This window comes from Pelodiscus sinensis, chromosome 5 (genome assembly GCF_052426305.1).
Source record: "Pelodiscus sinensis isolate ZL-2025 chromosome 5, ASM5242630v1, whole genome shotgun sequence".
Taxonomy (NCBI): domain Eukaryota; kingdom Metazoa; phylum Chordata; order Testudines; family Trionychidae; genus Pelodiscus; species Pelodiscus sinensis.
In genome coordinates, this window is record NC_143056.1 from 115,021,198 (window position 1) to 115,038,730 (window position 17,533).

At 41.1% G+C, this 17,533-nt stretch overlaps 1 protein-coding gene across 1 annotated transcript; it reads right to left on the bottom strand.

Moving 5' to 3' along the window:
* Positions 1 to 2,174: 2,174 nt before the first annotated feature.
* Positions 2,175 to 2,462, bottom strand: LOC149524367 (histone H4-like). The gene has a single exon (XM_089778222.1). It carries the CDS (start codon positions 2,460 to 2,462, stop codon positions 2,175 to 2,177), a length of 288 nt encoding a protein of 95 aa, XP_089634348.1.
* Between the last annotated feature and the right edge of the window lie 15,071 nt (positions 2,463 to 17,533).

Genomic DNA, 17,533 nt, shown 5'->3' on the forward strand with positions numbered 1-17,533 from the left:
AGTTTACACGCCAGCTCGAAGTACCATAGTATTGTCAGTAATCTTGCCAAAAGGAGCGGTTTGCTGGGGGCTAACATAATTTTAAATACTCCTTTTTAACCCCTAAAGAACTGGGGGGGGGAGGGAGGGCAGGCAAACAGTGCTTGGATATTAAAACAGTTAGGCTCCGATATACTCAGACCTTAAATTCTTACCTAGGAAAAATGCCCAATAATTTACAATGTAACTTTGGGACTGGGCTCAGAATACATACTGGGTATTCAGGCTTATTGGAAGATGGATAATCCTCTGGTCTGAAAGGCCAGGAGTGAAATTTTAAGAGGAAATCTTTCATTTTGTACAATGCAAAACTCAGGACTGGATCCTCCACTGATGTAAACAGACTCCATCTATTCAACAAGAATTCTCCAATTCAGAAGCCCCATGCATACTGAGGATTGGGAAAGTAAACCACTTTTGTGACTATGCCTCTTTATATTTTGGGACCTGATACAGAGATCTGCATCTGACTGATAAAGAAACACTGTGAAGATGCATGTTTCTCAGCTGTTGAAATACATAAAATCAAACGTTCACAGAAAGAAATTTCTTTTCAACATCTCTGCAGTTTACTTGGCACTTTGTAGGTTCAGTGCATCTACTTAATAGTGCTACCTCATGTAGAGGACAGCCAGTTGGCAGCTACTGGGAAGAAATGGCGGGAGCTAATAGCAGAAGTGTTTATCCAGAAAGTTTTTTTTTAATAGAGATTAAACTGATCATGATTCATGAGTTTCTTGTGTTTACATTATAGTCATTGCATCTATGAAACGAATTCCATTAATACATCAATTTAGATAAAGTGTTCTGAATGACAGCTTTCTGCTCTGGTTGTAAATGACCATAAATTGCATTGTATAATATTATCAACAATCAGACTCTCTCTGTATCTATCACGTCTGTATTTGATTAATCACTAACACCTCTCCAAGCTCCAGACACGTAACACTAGCTAGATCTTTTCTATGAGGAAAGCCCTTCTATATTCATCTTCTAATTGTCCTGCCATTTCCAAAATCCTTGGACATTGGCTACAGTAGTAAAATTGTCACTGGTGTAAGTTACACCTCTGCCAGGCTCTAATGTAGATGTGCTTATAGAGGTTTGCATTGGGGTTACTTAATTCAGTAAGTCACTAGAATAAGGCAGAGCAGTGGAGTCCTGACAGCATTGGCGCTGTCCCTCTGTATTAGTGGTCTGCTCCGGTGTAACTATACCACTGTTATACCAATACACATTTCTCTCCTGTAATTAGGGTTTAGGTCTCCACTGCCTTGCTCCTTGTATAGTCATTTATACCAATGTGGAAAATGAGGGTAGAGAAGTGCACGTAAAAATCTAACATGCCAGAATAGTTGCATTTTATATAAACTTTGCATTAATCTTGCACTAATATAAATGGCTACTCAAAGCAAAGGGCAGTGGTGAATTAGACTCTTGGTTTGAAATTTAGAAAGTTTTTTGTGTAATGAATCCCAGAGCTGGCAAACAGAAAATTCTAAACAGTGTAGAACTTGTAGCTGATAGACCACAAGTTCAGGGGTTTGGTGACAGGAAAAAAAAATTAAATGTAAAGGAAAGTAGCAAAGTTAGATAATTCTAATATTTTCAGGCCAGATCCTCAATTACTATATATTGGCATAGAAACATTGGAATTTATGGCTGAGGTTAGAGAAGCAGTTCTATGACAGCTCCTAAGACAAGCATTTGGCCACAGTCCTTAAGAGTGGAAAGTATTATTGTTTGTTATTACATGTCACCATATTCTCTGTTGGTTTCATTAGTTAGGATGACTTCTTCGATTTTTCCAATTGTCAATTTTAATCAATTTGTAAGTGACCAGAACATTTTAAAATATCAATGTTTATTGAGTCTTTACGAAATACATTCTTTCTGCATCATGCAGCTGTTATTAATGGGATTTTAAGTGGGAGTAAAAGTGGGGCTTTATATAGGCTGAGTACCTTTTGGGAACAACCATGCCAAATAGTCCACTTATTATCATTTTTTTGAAACAGGAGCTACCGGTAAGTGAATTTGTTTGGTTCATTTTCTCCCAGCAGGTGTCACTAGAGGGCAAAGAAATAGGTTAAAATTAATAATGAACTATATGTTTCTAAGAATTACTGGCAGGCTTAGCCTCCAAATCCGTAAAGAGTACGGCCTTGGCGTTTCAGTGCATAAACTACGTCCATAGCAGTCACTGTCTTCTGCTTCGTGTGCTCAGTGTAAGTAAGGGCATCTTGGATCACGTTCGCTAGGAACACCTTGAGCACTCTCCAAGTCTCCTTGTAAATGAGACCTGAAATGCGCTTCACACCCCCACGACGTGCCAAACAGCGGATAGCTAGCTTCGTAATACCCTGGACATTATCTCTCAGTACCTTCCTATGGCGCTTAGCACCCTTGACATGGCCAGACATGTTCGCTAGTACTGAAATCTAATTATAATCTCTGCAAACATATGAGGAAAGTTAAGAAGCATGAGTGTGTCAGGATATTCTAGCAGCTACCTGGTGTATGAAGATCTGGACATTTTCTTTGAGGGAATTAATCGCTTGGTTGGTCTTTTAGACTAGCTTTTTTCCTCAGTTAAGTCATTTTATGGGCTGCTTAAGAAATCTAAGTGAAATTTGGGAGGTTGCAGAAAGGGGCTTCTGTTTTTAGAAATGTCTTATCTCTAATGCTACTTCTTAGATATTATTCCCTTCTATCTCACTGTATACAACACCTGATCTGCAGGCCCACAAGCAGAGGTGCTGGAATAATGTGCATAATGGGGGTGCTGAGAGCCATTGAACTAAACTGTAAAGCCTGTATATCAGGAGTGGGCAATAATTTTTTGCCAGGGGCCATGTCAGAAATTTTTGAAGTGGCCATGGGCTGTACTGGAAGGGGTGAGGCCTCAAGAGGAAGGAGCGGGGCCAGGATACTTCCCTGCTTCCCCGCCCACAGACCATGATTGGTCTGAGGGGGGAGGAGAGACTTTGCCCTCCCCAGAGGTTCCCCCTAGGAGCCCAGGCCCTTGGCGGTGGGACACTTTGCACACGCCCCCTTCTGCTCCCAGGCCAATCAGGGCTTGGGGGCAGGAAAGTGCATGAAGTCTCCTCCCGCCCTTCCAGGAGTGCATGGTGCTTCTAAACACTGTGAGCTCCTTGCACAGCGGGGGCAGGGCAGAGGAAACTTCACGTGCTCCCTCCGTCCCTAAGCCCTGACTGGCCTGGGGGTGGGAGAGCAGCAGGGCCTCCATGGGCCGGATCAACCCTTTTGCCCACCCCTACTGTATATAATGGAAACCACTTCAAACCAGGGGGTGCTGCAGCCCCTCCCTTGTCCCTAGTTCCAGCACCCATGTGTGAAAATGAGAGAGAGCTAGGATGTTTCATATGAAAATGTGATTAGCCTCACTGGACAATGTTCTTTTGCACAGGAGTTTCTGGCGAATTCCACAAATGCCCACTCTTATCAGTTTAAGATTGTCAGCACTGATTTGGTTAAACTGGCACACAAAGAGCTTATAGCTTAGTCTGTGGTTGCTGTGCTGTTGTTGTGAGCAGGAAGAGGAACATAACGCAGAAAAAGACAGGGGCTATGTCTTCACTGAGAGCTTTTTCGGCAGAAAATATGCTAATGAGGGACTCATTAGCATGCGTCGCAATCTCATTAGCATATTTCCTGCCTTTTCTTTTTATGCAAGGGGTTTTTGCCCAAAAAGAAGCAGTGTGGACATTTTTTATCCTGGACAGGCATAAGAATCTTGCGCAAAAGGGGTTTTTGCGCAAATAAAAAATGTCCACACTGCTTCTTTTTGTATAAAAACCCCTTGTGTAAAAAAAGTGGCAGAAAATATGCTAATGAGATCACAACTAATGCTAATGAGGGGCTCATTTCTGCCAAAAAAAACTGGCAGTGAAGACGAAGCCAGGGTAAAATGATGTCTGTGAAAGTTTTGTAATTGGTTTCAATAGCGCCAGGCTTTTACCCATGGATCCTGTCTCAAGGAGCTTACAGCCTGAAACCTGCCAGGAGACTGTAATTTAGATACACCAGGTAGAGAGTGATGAGGAGTCTTAAGGCACCTTATAGACTAACAGATTTATTGGAGCATAAGCTTTCGTGGGCAAAGACCCACTTCGTCAGATGCATCTAAAAATATAAATCTCCTGGCTAATTTGATAGAAGCATTCAAAAAAGCTGCATATAATTTTATTGTTGTCATTTGCCATTTTGTTGTTGTCATTTTAATTTTTAAATACCCAGGTCATTCAGTTTTAACTACACTGTACAGTCTATAAAGAGACTTTCTGTTAAAAGATTTGTGGCAATATGCAGCCATCCAGAAGACAGGCTGCTGTCGATTCTGAGTATTATAATGTTGCCATTTTATCTTTACTCTGCCAGATCAGCACTAGGAGAAGCCCCTGTGCATTGTTATCCCCTGAAATAAAACCTGTAAGAGCATGTGCGCTTGTATCTTCCATTATATTTGTTTTGTTTTATTTCAGCCACTAATCAATTGTAGATTTCAGCCTTTAGCTTGGGGTTATTGGAATGCTATTGTGGCTGAATAACATCTGTTTCAGTTTTGATCCATCTAGAATGAAAGCATTAATCACTACAAATGGAGTGTGAAATGGAAAGAAAAGTTAAATGCACATTTGATTCTCAACAGTCTCAGAAAAATGTCTTTCAGGATTTGCCCAAATGGAAAGCTCCACTGTGATATAGTAGGTTTTGCAACCATGGCTAAGGTTGAAAGCCTATCACATTTTCCATTCAAAATATCTCCTTCCTATAGTGTGTATTATAACTGCCCTATAAAAAAATTCTACACGTAAAAAAGATCCTTAAAAACAAGTTGTCTTTTGTTTTGTTTAGGTTACTGGAGTGCGTATAAAAAATAGTTCCTTGTTCCAGACTCTTTGTGCCCTTAGCACATTCTGTGCTCCTGGTACTGTCCAATGGCTTTGCTTGCTCCATTAAAATGAAAATGTGCAAGCAATTGGCATGTGGCAAAGGATTTGCAAGGCTCTATGTAAAGAAAGATATGTGGGGCCCCTTCTAACTCCCTCCTGACCTGTGACTACCGCCTCTCACTTTCACACACTATGACAGCCCTCACCTTCTAGCTGCCAAGTGAATGCAAAAGCTACTGTGCCATTCACAAGTTAGCTGGCATTCAAAAAGCCTGAAGCTAGGGATGCAGTACCAGACCACAGATGGATAGGGAAGAAGAATGTCTGAGGCAGTTGGAGGGACTTAGAGGATCTAAGAAGGTCCATCAGGAGCTCTGTTACTGGGGCTGTCAGCTGTTTGCCACTGGAACCGCTAATGTTTGAAGTCCTATGTTGCAAATGGGTAGCATGTACTAGGCTCTTTTTGCGTTCTGATGTATATTTATCAAAGACTAGATAAACTACTGGATAATATACTTCAAGGAACAACCCTGCCCTAGCAGAGTGAGGGACAAGAGTATGAATGTATAGATTTTTTTTTTCTCATCTCCAATTTTGGATCCTAGAATTCCATGACATTTGGAGTCTGACTAGGAACATTTTCTTTAATACAGCCACTTTTACATTCTAAGGAGTAATCAGTAATCAGGAGCAACAGGAGTGAAATATTGATAGACTTTTTAGCCTTTACCCCAGATTTATTTTATTTTGTACATTTTAGTCTCTCTCTCTTTTTTTTTAATTATTCTTCATTCTAGTTTGCCCTTCCAAAGAGTGTGCTTCTTTTACAGGCAGGTAAATTTGTAGTTAGTGAGTTGCAATTTGTGTTAAAAACAGGAGGGAAAGCAAATAGACTACTCAAGCATGAGACTATAGTTTGATCCTGCCAACCCTTCACTCATGAGAATAATCATTATTTAGGTTTAAAAAAATCTCTACTGAGATCCATGAGAGTATTTGTACGATTAGGGGTTTCCAGGGTCAGGAGCCTAATTTTTGGTGCCTCACAACAGTCTACATATGAATATTTAGTCAAGATTGTGTTTCTCAGTTTTTGCATGTTTATTCTCCAATTACACTCTGGTAGAAAGTATACAGTACTAGAAAGGAGGAAAGAGAAGAATCAAAATATTTTCCTTGCAGTTTTAGGACCATGTGATTGCCTAGCTGTTTGTCTCCTTTTGTTCAGTGAAGCTCATGTGTGTTTCTTTTGCAACTCTATGGGGTTCACAGAACTATAGATATTCAGCTATGCCTGAGCTAAATAGAGCCAGTGGACAGACAGCTGTTTCCATTCTGTCCTGACCTGTGAGAAGCTTATCCGGAAGATATATATATATATACTGTTACTATATATAACTCATTAATACAATGTGAGTTGGTAGATACTCATACAGATACACTCCCTCTCAGGAGTGTCCTCTTTTTTGAAAGTTCAATATGGTAACCCTAAATGTACAGTTTGACAGCAACATTCCTGACCGCTGCTTTGGAAGGCCCCCAACACAACAGAATGCTGCATGAGGGTAAGTGGTCATATGCATATGAGGACTTTGTAAGGCTGCATCCTCCCCTATCAGAAACTCTCTCCTAGAGTTTTCTGGGCCTTCTAATCCCTTTCTTCAGGTTTTACCCTGAAGGGTGGGGATACAATATAGACCTAATTTTCCTGGGGACGGGGAGGTGATAGATGGTGCTCTCAATGTGTCACTCATGTTGCTGAATTCATTCTGTGGCATGTCTGTTTTATGAGATTATGAATATTTGCAGGCTGAGAAAATGGCAAAAATCAGCTCACCCAGGTACACTTATTTCAAAACTACATGATAACAAAATGGAGATTCCTAATCAAGCTCTTCAAGTCAGGTGATCCTCATACAAACAAATGGGAGTAATTAGTCCCTAAAACCTCAGAGAAGGTTGCTCACAGAAGTCCTCAAATAAAGTAGAACATAAATCCCCCAGAGCAGTCAATACTGCATGCTATATTCACTTGAAAGGTGTTCTAATCAGCATAAGATTGTATGTTTTTCTCAGTGTATAATTTTGGCATAGCACAATCCATTCAGCAGACAGTCCAATTCATCTTCCTTTTTTTGTTATCGCTCCTTCCCTCCATAGGTTGCCTTTATTAGTAACCTCTCTGTGCTTTAAACACATTCCAACTACCGGAGATAGCTGTTGCTGGTTTTAATTATCCACTTTTGCCAGGCCACTGTGCCAGTCTAGGATGTGAGGATTACCTAGAACATTGTTTTCCCGCTTTTTAAAAGCTGAACCCTACCTCCCAGAAAATAAAATCACTTTCATCACCTTGCAACTTTACCATACATTGTTAAAACCACTCTATCTTAATTTATGTATATTCTGCAACCCAAGCTATTCCTTCATTCTATAAAATGCTGCTGCACATCCTTAAAATATGGTATTTTCTCAGTTTTCTTACGTTTTGATTAGTAGTGAAATCACTAACAATATTGACATTTAAAATATCATTGTTGGCCTCTGAGTTAGCACCATTTCAAATGAATGGGGTTTTGTTTCAGACTCTCTGCAAACTCAGGGAAAAAACTATTCTTATTCCAGAATAAGAGTGTACATGTGGAATTGTAATAGTATAAACATAACAGTATAATTAGACCAGCATAATTGGAAAATCTCCTGTATAGAAAAGCCCTCAGGTAGACATCTCTGTATCCGTTATATTCGCTTTATATTTTGAAAGTTTACTTTGCAATTTTGCATCCATAACAGGTCAAGACTTGTTGGGTTTTTTATGTTTTTTTTTAAAGAATGAGATCTGAAACTCTGGAGAATGACTGAGAAATATGTGCATGCACTCCTGCCCCATCCCCCCACAGGGGTTTACCTCAAACTTTGAGTAAACTGACCTAGAATTTCCACCACTCCTGCTTCTTTCTTTTTTTTTGAAGGTTCCTACCAACCTTGATCCTCCTATCTTTTTGTTTAATAAAAAAAAAAAAAAAAGGAAAATTGTACAGCTGCTATTTCCAGACCTAGTGGGTTTTTTTTGCTGCTGAATTGTATCAAGGTTGTCTCTCACACAGTGTCCCAAGGACTGGCGCTGCCAATATACATAATATATTATTGCAAGGCACTAGCAGTTTCTTTTTCTAGAAACAAATTTCTCTAGCTGTTTTTTTCTGTCTCTAAAAACAACACTTCCAAACAGCAGCTTCTTTGGGTTTCAGAGGCTGCTGTACCAGGGCATTACTTATATGTTCTTCTTAGTACTTGGGGAAAATGACAACCCTGCAAAAGAGATTTGAAAAACAGGGAAAAAATAGAATATCTACAATTAATGATGGAAACAAGGCCTTTTACTGAAACTCCATATTATTAGTTATATGAGAATAGCTGCTCCTCAGAGGCCTGAATTACGATTGTGGTCCTATTGTTCTTGGTATTGCAAGTAAGAAAACACCATTGATTTAAAGCATTCTCAATCTAAATAAACAAGAGAGAAAAAGGTGTGAGGAAGGAAGTACTGTTATCTTCATTTTACAGATGAGTAACTTTGAAGCATACTGATATTAAGTTACTTGCCCAGGTTCACATAGGCAGACTGTGGCAGAATTGGGAATTGAACCTGTATGAACTGAGTCCTATCTATAATCAGAATCTTTTCACACCCTAAATCTCCATTTTGGCCCCTATGCAGTGCTTTGCCAGGAAGGGATCACTGGAGTGTAAGACCTCTGTCAAATGCCTTACACAGAAATTCTGCAGAAGAACATAGAACTGAATCCAGATTTCCTGAATCTCAGCACATTGCTTTACTTATAAGACCATTTTTCCTCTTTGATGTGCTGTGAGTTCTTGTACATGCTCACAGAATAAATTTTTTGGAACAATTTTAATGTTAATAGCATGAACCTTATTTGATGGGGATTCATGCGAGGAAGAAGTAGAGCACACGATGCATTGCAAATTAAATGGAAAATAAGGCATGACAAGCAAGACTTTGTTTTGGAAGAATTAGAGTATATATGAGTATGTTTAGACTGATTCTGGATCTAGGTTTAGATCTAGATACAATATGTAAAATGCATATTGTTTTGCAAAATTGTCATGAAAATTTACCAACCTAGTCACAAAATCTAATTTAAATCAAGATCGAATGTAACCATGATTTTAGTAAGATAAAATCATCAAATCTTCAGCTGTTTGTAAATTGGCACAGGTCCATTAATTAAGGATCTGCTGAATGGTATTTTACAGTCTGTCTACACTGAAAAGAAAAGGTGTATTCCTAATCCACATTATCCAACTCCATTTAAAACAGCAGTGAGGACATGACAACTCAGCTTGTAACTCAGGTGAGCAGCTCAAGTTAAAGTCTATCAGGAGCGTGGGGTTGAATTTAAGCTAATATGAGATGCCATGTCTTCACTGCCATTTTTAACCTGAGTTAGCTGGTGTAAGTTACAGACAATTAGACATGTGGCACCTTAGAGAATAACAAAAATATATATAGTATCATGAGCTTTTGTGGGCAAAACCCACTTCAGCATAATTTTTGTTTGCATAGTGGATGTACATTTAATTACCCATTGCAAATAATATTTCATGTCCTTGGTGAATAGAAGTTTTTGAGACCAATATATATTTATAGTTTTACTCTGCCTTTTACAGAACCCACATTGCAAAGCTGTCACTGAGACCCTGTATTCAGTGACTTTTCCAAAGAGCTTTTTGGTCGACTCAAAAACCTTTGTATTTCACCTGGTTTTGCAGCAAAACTATATGAAGTTCTGCGCTTTGCAGGTTTTGCTACAAAATGGCTCAAGTGTGCTCAGACTCTTGGCAAAGTTTAAAGAACCTTTTCATGAAGATGGGATCAATTTTGAGCTTGTGACCAAACCCCAGACCAGGTAAACTTCATTTGGTTTCTTGTAATGAAACTTGTGTACCACTCTTACTCAAGGTCACTTAAGGTTCTGTGGTGTCCTGTAAGGTTTTGGTTGCATATTTAAGTGTAATTATTTGTCTTCTGAAAAAATTTAATGGAAAGATTTTATTCTGATCTGTTCCTTGCATCATTTAACAAACAGGGGATCCAGGGGAGAGTAGTGGGAGGTGAGAAAGAACAGCCGTTGTGACAAACTTAATATAATGAAGTCCTGCAGGGACTCTTGTTCTGGGCAGTTTAGAAATCAATAAAGGGCCTGAGATCTATCCTCCAAAGCTACTTTCTAGTGCTCCTGCATTTGTTTTAAATACAAATAATAGTACTTTGAACTTGTATGCTTCTTGTGCTTGAGCAATTAAGTACAATCCCGGGTTCTATGCAGCAATGGAGATGGATCTGTCAGACAAAAGCTGTACATTCAAAGATAGCAGAGAGTGTGTATTGGTTGTTAGTGGTCATGAGTGCTCTGTGGTGCAACCTTCCTGCAGTTCTGCAAACTCTTGTGATTTTTTATTGCATGTCTTGGGAACATTTGGTGTTGAATTCAAGAGTCTGTTTGAAATTCTCTTCATTTCTTTAAAAAGTATGTTTCTATCCCTCAAGGTTGGAGAGAAAAGCTAGCAAAGGTCAAGCATTCTAAAGGCTCAGAAAGCAGCAGTCAAGTGAAAAACAAACATGCAGGATTCAGCCCCTGGGTCCTGGCCAATGTGTCCTCTAATTTTTTCTATCGTGTGCAGAATAAATTTTGTTACTTGCACCAAGGCATGCACAGATGTGCACCACCATTAGAAACACATGCCCAAGCGCACAGCTTACAGGGAACTCTGCTCTTGGCATTTTAATAATTGTTTTTTAAATGTTGTCACTGTTACATGGTAAGCTGCACTTTGACTCTTCACTGGTTGTGAAATGCCGAGGCGCAGAACAACTTTGTCAAAACATAATATTTTATTTATTCATAGAAACATAGTATTCAGGGAGAAAAAAGGGTTAAAATCATAAAAGATCTCATAGGAGTCAGAGTTTAATGTCAGAGAGACTATTAGATCATCTAGTCTGACCTTGTGTATATCACAGACCTACATGCATTTCTTACTTAAAGGTTAGCACTTACCTCAAAACTTAGGTAGACCTGTTTATCCCAAGTACCCCTGCTATTAGGGACTGGGGTCCAGTCTGTTTCCCTGCTGACTGTGTCTGAGCTCAGGTTTTTATCTACTCTGCAATTTTTTGTTTTAGTTTTCCTGCTTGAAGGCCTCCTCGCTTGTCCCAATGCCAGTGATGTTTGGCCCAGTGTGATCAGTGCTAACCTTCAAAGGCATTGATAAATGTATTGTCTGTGAGGTGCCAGTGACTGGGTTATATGGAGCTGTGAGCTCCTGCAGGGGTTGACTCCTTTGAACCCATGTAGCAAACCAGCATGACGACAAGCGACTAGATAGAAGTACACATAGTATTCATAAAATAACACCAGCATCTCCTGTGTTCTTCGCAAATGTGTGTGGTATTTGCCTGTAGATGTGATGGTAGAAAAGTAAACACACTTCACAAAGTGCTACCATTGGGATTCACAGAGGACTAGATGCTAGGCCTTATAGGTGCTTGTGCCCAGGGGGTTAGGTCACTCTGATGCTTTGCTGAAATGAAAGGCTAATTTCCTGAGGCTGTCAGGGATGTTCACAAATACCGTAGGCCCAATGGCTTAATCCCTTGTAATTGAGGCTTACAGTCAGGCTTAATTGGGTACAAATCTGATGCACTCCCCTCTAAGAAGTGTCCAAAAGAGGGCTGAAGCTCTTTGGGTCCCTTTTTGTACATTCCTCCATTAAAAGCCATTAGCCATCCCGCCTCCCTGCGGGCCCTTCTGGCTTGAGTTCAGTGCCATGGCTCATCTAACAGAGTCCAGCACCCAGACAGATCCACTGAACTGTTCCTTAGGCTAATACTCATCTGGGCCATGTTGGCTGCCACCACTTGCTAATGGTAAATGCTCCGTTCAGAGCCACTAGCTCTGTGCTCCAGACAACCTCCTTCAGGCCCTTTGGTATTCGCTGTGTGAACCCTGCACCAATATCTGTTGCTTCCCATGATCTCTGGGAAAGGCTTGTTATGTCTGTTGCGACAGCTTGTGCTTAGCTTTCTGGGCTTTTTACCAGACTCCCAAGGTTCCAGATGCTGGTTCTCCAGAGAGACATGTATATTCCTAGGAGAGATGCTTTTTAAAGGCTGGGTTTTTTTTTAAGGAGGGGCACATAGGCTACGTCTACACTGGCAGCTTCTTGCACAAGAACTCTTTCGCAGAAGAGTACTTGTGCAAAAACTCTTCCACAAGAGAGCGTCTACACTGCCATGTGCTTTTGCACAAGAGCATCCATGGCAGTGTGGACGCTCTCCTGCGCAAGAAAGTGTTGATGGCCATTTTAACCATAGGGGCTTCTTGCACAAGAAATTCATGTTGCCTGTCTACACTGCCCTCTTCTGGAAGAGCTCTTGCGCAAGAGGGCTTATTCCTCATGGGGAAAGGAATAACTCTTCCAGAAGAAGCTCTGTTTTACAATGCTATACTGTAAATTTACTTCTGGAAGAACGCTCGTGCAGTGTAGACAGCCGGCAAGTTCTTGCGGAAGAACGGCTGTTCTTCCTCAATAAGCTGCCAGTGTAGACGTAGTATACTGTATGGGCTAGGACAGGGGACTAGGTCTGTCCTTCTGTCAACAGTTAAAGCTTCAGTGACAGAGGAATAAAAAGATCAAGTCTTTTGCTCAAGACCAGGGGTATGTCTAGACTACATGCCCCTGCCGACAGAGGCATGTAAATTAGACATACCGACATAATCAATGAAGCGGAAATTTAAATATCCCCCGCTTCATTAGAATAAAAATGGCCTCCGCATTGTGCCGGCTCAGCTATTTATTGGCTCAAAGCGGCAGTCAAGATGGGGATTGGTCGACAAAGAAAGCCGTTGTTGACCGATCCTGTAAACCTCGTTTCACAAGGCATAAGGGATCAGTCGACAGCGGCTTTCCTTGTCGACCGATCTCCCATCTTGACTGACACTTTGAGCCAACAAACAGCTGAGCCAGCACAATGCGGAGGCCATTTTTATTCTAATGAAGCGGGGATATTTAAATCCCCGCTTCATTGACTATGTTGGTAAGTCTAATTTACATGCCTCTGTCAGGAGAGGCATGTAGTCTAGACATACTCCAGATGCTGGAACTCCAGAGAGAGAAAATGTACTCCAACTTCAAAAGAGATAGTTTGTTTGTATTCATTTTTAAGGTACAATGGGATTTTTAACTGTTAAAGTAATTAAATGGAAATATACAGTTTGCTAGATAACTTTGCTCCCCTAGTGCCTGAATGACTGTAAATGAGGCTGTGAGCCAAGCAATCTAGTATGTGGAAATCATTCTGGGAGATCCAAACATGTTCTGTCCTTAAAATGTCTCATTTACATTTTCTTGCAGGTGAAAATCAGCCTATTGTATATATCTTTGCTCAGAAGGTGTCCCCTCTTAGGGTATGTCTACACTACCCCGCTAGTTCGAACTAGCGGGGTAATGTAGGCATACCGCAATTGCAAATGAAGCCCGGGATTTGAATTTCCCGGGCTTCATTTGCATAAGCCGGGCGCCGCCATTTTTAAATCCCGGCTGGTTCGAACCCCGTGCCGCGCAGCTACACGCGGCACGAACTAGGTAGTTCGAACTAGGCTTCCTAGTTCGAACTACCGTTACTCCTCATTCCACGCGCGGCACGGGGTTCGAACCAGCCGGAATTTAAAAATGGCGGCGCCCGGCTTATGCAAATGAAGCCCGGGAAATTCAAATCCCGGGCTTCATTTGCAATTTCGGTATGCCTACATTACCCTCCTATTTCGAAATAGGAGGGTAGTGTAGACATACCCTTAGTAACCTATCTGACTTAAACCTCTGTTCTTCTATCATGGAAGGCACGGGGGAAAGTCATTATATTTAATGAAAGTCAGGTTCTAAATTGTTTACGAATTGGTGTAAATGTAATTCAGTAGAGAATCAGGCCCATTGGCCTCAAAGGTAAGCTTTCTGATAGCTAAGGTGTGCATGTCCCTTCTATATTTATTTTATTTATCTGGGTTTATTAAGCATTCATCCCATGCTCGGGGCACAGCACAAAGAAATAAATAAAAAAAAGCATTCAGCAGGTAAAAAGCCAGGAAATAAACACACATATACAAGACTGTTCCCCAGAATTTACTATAGATATGTAAAACAGATTCTTTGCTTGACAACTCAAATCCAAACACCATTTCCCCTCCTACCATCCCTCAGTCAGGCCCCAATCACGTCCCATTCATCCCTTTCTTTCCCTAGTTTTATCAACATTCCATCTGAGAAAACTAGAATGGGTCCAGATTTGAGTTTCTCAGGGAGTTGTGCAACACAGCAAGCGCTGTTGCACTATTGCAAGGGACCAAGAAAAAAAACAAATGGCAGCTGGGACATTATTAGTTGTGTTTACCAAGCAAGGGAAAAATATTTATGGGATTCTATAGTTACTATCAAATTCCACCCAGTTTCAGAATCAGGTATTAGGTAACGCTAGCCATCCCCAGATAACTGTGGCTTGGGATCTTTCAATGTAAGAAACTGCCACTCCACCTGTGCTCTACTGCACAGTTATGTAATCAGTGAAGGTGTTCAAAATGGATTTCCATTTGGTCAATCTCCAGCCATGGGTGAAAACCAGCCCTGTTCTATTGACCTTCATGGCACATGAAAAGGTATATCTATTTGGGCTGAGGATGGGTTTTTATGGGGCAAGATCTGTGTTGTGGAAGAGAATTTTGTGCTTCACTGGGGGATGAGCACTGCAATATTTTGTGAGAGGGAGCTTATATGGGTGCCCCTTCATAAATCCTAAGAAATAATATAGGCCTCCCACAGCGGTAGATGGGCCAGAAAGCCAGTTGCCCTTCAGCAGTTTTCCTGGCTATAGAGAATATTATTGAAACATTTTATCTTTTTGAGCTCTTCTGAATCCTGCTGTGGCAATAGCAGGTGTTCTCTTCGTGACTGACACCTACAATAATATAGCAGCCGCAAGATTAATTATAACAGTCAAGCAGATTCTTATCCTAATCTCTGCTGGAGGCAGAAGATGAATTTAAGTTCTGAGAGCAAGAGGTGTGAGGTTATTGTAATTTAGCATGTTTGAGTAAAGATTCGGGAAAGATAAATAAAAAATAAGAACAAACATCTAATAATGAAAGGAAACCAGCAGCAGACACAGAAATATGGCTTCGTGCTGTTGAAAAGCTAGAGATGGATCAGATTTGTGACTCTCGGACCTGACTGACCTATCAATCACATTCACTTAGGTGACAGAAGCCAGATTCAATAGTTTGAAAATCAAAAGGCTTGTCTAAAAAGACAGGAAAGTGAATAACAAATCAGAACTAAACTATATATGTGGTTTGTTAATCAAGTAATTTTATAAAGACAGTCTCAAATTGTACGTTTAGCTGTTGGTGCCTCTTACAATAGTACTTGCTTCAGACAGACTAATCTTGTTAGCATCTGCTCTAAAACTTTTCTGGATAAGGAGGGGAAATAGACTGGTAATAAAAGACTCTTGTAAATCTGGCTGCATGTGGAGATTTACCTTTTGTACTTGGAAATATCTAATTTAGGATCATTCAGGAGCATTTTAGTTATCCCTGCTCATTTTGATGTTGAAATCTAATCCATGCAGGGAGAAGCTTTGGTCCAGGGGTCTCAAACTCCTGGCCTGCAGGCCAGTCTGGTCCAGAGTAATAGTGCAATCTGGCCTGAGACAGAGGGTTTGTGGGCAGGTATATAAAGTCATAGAATCATAGAATACTAGAACTGGAAGGGACCTGGCAGGACCAAATACCATCTAGAAAAGGGGTAGGCAATAATTTTTTGGCCGGGGGCCACACCGGAAGGGGCGGAGCCTCAGTTGGAAGGGGCGGGGCCAGCATACTTCTGGGTTCCCCACCCCTAGATCATGATTGGTCTGGAGGTGGGAGAGTGCCTTTGCCTCCCCCCCCAGGTTCCTCCTAGGTGCTCATGCCCCTGGCGTGAGAGACTACCCGCACTCCCCTGACCTCAGGGCAATCAGGGCCTGGGGGCAGGGGAGCGTGTGAAGCTTCCTCCCGCCCTGCCAGAAGTGCCTGGTGCTTCTAAGCACCGCGTGCTCCTAGCAGGGCAGAAGAAACTTTGTGCACTTCTCCCTGCCCCCAGACCCTAACTGGCCTGGTGCAGAGGAGTGGCGGGGCTGGATGCACTTGCTTGGCAGGCTGGATCCAGCCCGCAGAGGCCCTTTTGCCCACCCCTGATCTAGATCATCCTTGATAGATGTCTACCTAACTTGCTCTTAAATATCTCTAGGGTTGGAGATTCCATAACCTCCCTAAGCAATTTATTCCAGTGTTTAACCATCCTGACTTTTCCTCATGTTCAACCTAAATTTCCCTTGCTGTGGTTTAAGCCCGTTGCTTCTTCTATCCTCAGACATCAAGGAGAACAATTTTTCTGCCTTCTCCTTGTAACACCCTTTTAGGTACTTGAAAACCACTATCCTGTCTCCTCTCAGTCTTCTGTTTTCCAGACTAAACAAACTCAATTATTTTAGTCTTCCCTCATAGCTCATGTTTAATCATTTTTTGTTGCTCTTCTCTGGACCTTCTCCAATTTCCCTACATAATGAATCCATTTAATGAATGATATAGAGAAATTAGATCATACAATGTCAGTTCTTTCAGTTTTGTAACACACAAATAAGGGGCCATCCAATGAAATTAGAGGGCGACACTTTCAAAATGATAAAAGGAACTACTGGTTCCCACACCATGTGATTTGTCTATGGAGCTCATCGCCCCAAGAAGTCATTGAGGCCAAGAATTTAGCAAGATTCAGAAAGGTGTTGGACATTTATATGATAGCAAAAGAGGATCCAGAATTAGAATTATTGCTAACGCAAGAGATATTGTCATTAGAGATCAGCTGAGATCCAGTGTGATGCCCTCCCCCTCCCACTGTCTACTGCCTACTGTAGGCCTCTTACATCTTTCTCTGAAACATCTGGGGCTGACCAGTGTCTGAGACAGGCTACTGGACTAGACAGATCTTGACTCTGATTCAGTCTGGCAATTCCTAAATTCCTACATAAAAAATAACAGGTTTATAATGACCCTTAGATTATTTGCATAATCCACCTTGTCCAGGACTACTCTATCAAACACCAGGAGCCATGAGTAATGGCTACATTGACTAGGCCTATCAGTTACAGCACACTATTTTCTAAGCTGAACCCAAGCCATCACAAACACGTGTCACTCAGGTAACATTACAGGTACAAAACCTAGACGTGTGAGACTCCAGACAAATAGATGATATGTTGTAGTGACATTTAAACTAGATTTTAAAATTGTCACCCCCCCCATACACACACAACTCAAAGTGCAAGTGTAAGAAGAAAACAAAAGCAGGAACTGCCTTGTTGTACCATTTATGTGAGCACACAAGTTGAGAGAAGTCTTAATAGTGAAACACTCAATAAAAAATGACTTGTGTTTGCCAGAGAAAGCTCCATCAGACTC

Coding starts and splice junctions, on each gene's coding strand:
- LOC149524367 (XM_089778222.1), bottom strand. CDS start 2,462: ATGTCTGGCCATGTCAAGGGTGCTAAGCGCCATAGGAAGGTACTGAGA.